We start from the raw sequence: 4875 nt of genomic DNA on the forward strand, positions 1-4875 counted from the left end.
CCCGGCCCCCCCGCCAGCCACTTCAGTGCCCAGCAGCCAGAGTGACTTCCCCTCTGAGTCAGATGTAGGTGTGGGCTGCTTAGAGCCATCCGGGGGGCTGCCTGCCTCATTCAGGGCAAAGTCAAACCCAGCTGCCCTGGCTCCATCTTGCCCGGTGCCTGTGAGCTCCCTGACTTCTACGTCTCCTCCACCCACCATGCAGATGATTCTCCAGCCAGGCTGGTCTCAGTGCTGGTCTCATGAAGACAAGCTCACTCCACCTTGGGGACTCAGGCATTTGCACTTGGGGCTTCTTCTGCTAAGCTCTGTCTCCCCAGATGTCTACAGGGCTTGCTCCCTCATTTTCTTGAGGTCTTTTCAAATGCTACACAAACACACAGGCCTCCCTGTACTCCCTGTAGAAGACAACCCCCTCTCCGAATCTGTGCCTCTTGCTCCACACTAGTTTCCTCCTAGCACATGCATGGGACCCCAGTGCTTAAGACAGAGCCTTGCCCACAGTTGGCCCTCTGTGAATGTTTGTTGAATTAGGGGACAAAGGAAAAGTGAATGGTGGGCTTAAAAGCAGAGACAGAGCAGGGCTTCTGATATACATTTCTCTCCTGCCCTGATCCCGCAGTCAGAATAGCTACTCTTTAAGTCACTGTCGGAGACTATGCAGTGACTGGCCCTGTCCCAGGCTGCCTTCTGTCTTGTGTCTCCTTCCAGGTCTACAGCTCTCCCAGGCTCTGTGAGCATTTTGCTATGACTGCTGTCCCCTCGTGGAGCCAGGACTGCCCGCTGCTACCACAGCCACGCCAGACTCCCACCCTGCCCTGCCCGCCCTTGGCCCCAAGTCACCATGGGCAGCGTCAGCAGCCTCCTCTCTGGCCACAGCTTCCACGGCAAGCACTGCCGGGCTTCCCAGTACAAGCTGCGCAAATCCTCCCACCTCAAGAAACTCAACCGGTACTCTGATGGGCTGCTGAGATTCGGCTTCTCACAGGATTCAGGTCATGGCAAGTCCAGCTCCAAAATGGGCAAGAGTGAAGACTTCTTCTACATCAAGGTCAGCCAGAAGGCCCGGGGCTCCCACCGCCCAGATTACACAGCACTGTCCAGTGGTGACCTAAGGGGCCAGGCTGGAGTGGACTTTGACCCGTCCACCCCACCCAAGCTCATGCCCTTCTCCAATCAGCTAGAAATGGTAAGCTGGGGGTCTCTGGCAAGGGTGAGGGGTCAGAAAGGCAGGAGAGAGCACATGGGGGTGCAGAGGGGAAGGGGAAGGAGGGGACAGTCATGACCCGAAGTGTTAATCCCCATGAGGCCAGAGCAGCAGAGGTGAGGGTGGAAGGAGATCAAAGGTTGGACAAGGGAATTAAAGCACTGGTCAGCCCCTTAGGCAAAGAGCAAAGAGACATGCACATCTTCCTGTGCTCGATGGGATGCGGCTAGGTTGTTGGGCATGTTGAAAGGCGTGGGAAGGAGCGGGAGTTCTGCTATGGTCTGCAAGTGCAGATGGAGAGGAGCTTGGAGGGCGAGCAGCTTCCCTCTAGCAGAGCCCTGCAGGTAGGTGGGTCTTCTCATCTGCTGTCCTGGTGGCGCAGGAGCTCCTCTCCTTGCTCACGCCACCCCCGGAGGCATCGTTGGCTGAATAAGGGCTGGGATTTTGTTATCATCATCAGTTCAGCTGGGGTGAGAGCAACAGAATCCTGGGTACTCGGAAGTCCAGGCCCTGCCTGCTTAAGCAGCTCGAGCACTCTTGAGTCCCGCCAGGGGACACGGAAAACAATTTTCCACTCAGTCCCCTGCTGCCACCCTGGGGGCATGGATCCAGGGCATTGATATTTTAGGAAAGGGCTCCTGAGTTTGCATAGAGCTTTCAGCTTTTCAAACTAAAGGGCTTGCAAACTGCAAAGTACTCTACAATGAAAATTACAGATAAAAAGGGGTTGTTATTTTAAGTGATCCTCCCAACCCTGTGAGGAGGCCGGTCAGTATCCTCGCTCCAGGCTTAATGGAAGAGGCAGCAAAGGTGAAGAAAGGATAAGAAGGGATCAATCTGTGCAAGGACACAAGCTTGTCCAGCCTAATGCCCTTACCTACACCACATAGAGACCCGGAGAAGGATCCCTGGCCTTGGCATCTCAGCCAGGGAAGTAAAAATAGTGTTTGTCATCTCAGGAGGGCTGGGACAAGCTACGGCCAGGTTGTTATTTCATAGAACAAAGTGCCCAGGGCATCATGAGGGACACCCCCAGGTACGGAGGATTTTCTTCTCCTTAAGGGAGATTCACATCATTTGGCTGCTTCAGAACAACAGGTGAGGTCTGCCATGCGGCTGCCGATCAGGAAGGCAGAGCTCCCAGGCTGGCACACATCCCACTGGGAAGGGCACGGCGGGTGAGTGTGCAGGGAAACTTGGTCAATATGGTTCTTTGCTTCCCCAGGGCTCAGAGAAGGGTGCAGGGAGGCCGACAGCCTTCAAGCCTGTGCTGCCGCGGTCGGGAACCATCCTGCACTCCTCCCCTGAGAGTGCAGGGCACCAGCTGCACCCCGCCCCTCCCGACAAGCCCCGGGAGCAGGAGCTGAAGCCCAGCCTGTGCTCTGGGGCGCTGTCGGACTCCGGCCGCAACTCCATGTCCAGCCTGCCCACGCACAGCACCAGCAGCAGCTACCAGCTGGACCCAGTGGTCACCCCCATGGGACCCTCCAGCCGCTTTGGGGGCTCAGCCCACAACATCATGCAGGGCATCGTCCCCCAGGACAGCAACATGATGAGCCTGAAGGCTCTGTCTTTCTCCGACGGGGGCAGCAAGCTGGCCCACCCGGGCAAGACGGATAAGGGCGCCTCGTGTGTCCGCTCCCCCATCTCCACGGATGAGTGCACCATCCAGGAGCTGGAGCAGAAGCTTCTGGAGAGGGAGGACGCATTGCAGAAGGTGCAGCGCAGCTTCGAGGAGAAGGAGCTCACCTCTAGCCAGGCCTGCGAGGAGCGCCAGCGTTGCGGCAGGGATGAGCCAGAGGGCCCAGAGTCCAGGTGCCCCAGCAAGCTGAAGCAGGCCTCGCAGAAGAGCCAGCGCGCTCAGCAGCTGCTGCATCTGCAGGTCCTGCAGCTCCAGCAGGAGAAGCGGCAGCTCCGGCAGGAGCTCGAGAGCCTCATGAAGGAACAGGACCTGCTGGAGACCAAGCTCAGGTCCTATGAGCGGGAGAAGACCAGCTTTGCTCCTGCGCTGGAGGAGACCCAGTGGGAGGTGAGGCTGGCGCATGGTCCTGGGCTGGGGGCGGTCAGGTGTCTGGCACCAGGCCCCTCCCCTCCTCCTGGCACTGGCCAGTGGTGTGCGAAGACAAAGTGCTGGGCAATCGGAGCTAAAGGGCAGCTCTGTGACCCAAAGAAGGGGCTCCCTGCCAGGCCATGTCGGGTGCACTTAGGTCTGAGCTTCCTCCTCTCTCCCCACCATCACCCTCGTGGCCCCAGAACTGAATTTACCAAACGAGTCATTGGCCAAGAAGCCAGAATCCAGAGAACCAAGGCCTGATTGGGCCATCTGAGGGCCAGCCTCGCGTCATCTGCTCACAGAGGCTTAGATTCGCACATGCTGTGCCTGAGTCCATGCAGGTCCCTAAGTCCATGAGAGCTAGAATCTGTTTATGGCTTCTGAGGGAAGGGACCCCACCCACTAGTCAGAGTGACTCCATTAGTGGCAGGTCTCAGTCATGGGATTGGCCACTCCTCACAGAAGCACAAGTGGAGCTTCTATTTGGTGAGCAGAGATGGACACAGGAGAGGGAGGGAAGCTTCACACACACTCATTTGCAGACACACACACTCAGATGCACACACTCCCACTCAGACGCACTTACACACTCAGACACACACGCAGACACATACACATTCACATACTCCCAGACACACGCACACTCAGACACACCCCAGGGTGAAGCGTCTGCACCTGGCCTTGCTGGCTGTCCAGCATAATCCCCAGGTCCTGCTGGCTGGAAAGCAACTTTTCTCACCTGAGAGGACCCTGGGGACGGAGGGCAGGTGGGGCCGTGGATGCAGAAGTTCTGTGGTCCACCCCCGAGATTCCCACCCAGGAGAGGCGTGAGGTCACAGCGTCCAGTTGACATGCGGCACGCCCAGGCAGGGTGACCCACCCCTTCAGCACAGCCAGTCATTTGCACCAGGACTTCCTGTACTTCTGTCGGAAAGCAGCGGGCAGAGTTTTCAGGAGTAGAGAAAGAAAAGATCCTTCCTATGGAAGAGACACACGGGAGAGGAGGAGGGAGCGTCCCTTTCTTTTCTGCCAGGTTTCCCAAAGAAGACAGGATGTGACACTCGCCCCACCACTGTTTCTTGGCCACGTGGGGGCCTCAGGGATGTGCAGCCAGCACTGGCATCAGCACCCACCTTGTTTGTCCCATCTGGAACTAAGCTGGACGCTGCGGGGAGCTTGTTCCCAGGTTGTCCAGTGAGGCTACGTGGTAAAACAATAAAATAACAAACAATAATGTACAATGACACGTAGATATATTATTATAAACCTATTTATGATGATGATGATTTATGGAGGGTTTATGAAGTGCCAGGCCCTAGGTTCTCTCATCTCATCCTGATAACAACCTGTGAAGTAGGTACTGTTACGGAACCTCAGTTTACTGTTAAGGAAACACAGAGAGGTTATGATAGCAAATAGCTGGCTAAGTGACTTGCCCACGATCTGATTACATGTTACGTATTAGAGCCAGGATTTGATCCTAACAGTTTTGCCCCAGAGCTCACATTTTTAATCACTGTGTGATATTGCCACTGCACTAACATATCCAGGACAGCGCAGACCCTAAGTGCTGGAGCCAGAATTCAAAGCCAGGCCCACACCTCATCTGTGGCTCTGT

General features: G+C 56.3%; 1 protein-coding gene across 1 annotated transcript in view; it reads left to right on the forward strand.

Annotated features, from left to right (window-relative positions):
- Positions 1-730: 730 nt before the first annotated feature.
- LZTS1 (leucine zipper, putative tumor suppressor 1) overlaps positions 731-4875 on the forward strand; it is a 7524-nt gene continuing 3379 nt past the window's right edge. The window contains 4 exon segments of the mRNA XM_008585086.1: positions 731-778; positions 781-831; positions 834-1186; positions 2430-3233. Coding sequence (XP_008583308.1) covers positions 745-778; positions 781-831; positions 834-1186; positions 2430-3233 — 1242 coding nt within the window. The 5' untranslated portion in view covers positions 731-744.

Source organism: Galeopterus variegatus, unplaced genomic scaffold (assembly GCF_000696425.1).
Source record: "Galeopterus variegatus unplaced genomic scaffold, G_variegatus-3.0.2 Scaffold3451, whole genome shotgun sequence".
NCBI lineage: Eukaryota > Metazoa > Chordata > Mammalia > Dermoptera > Cynocephalidae > Galeopterus > Galeopterus variegatus.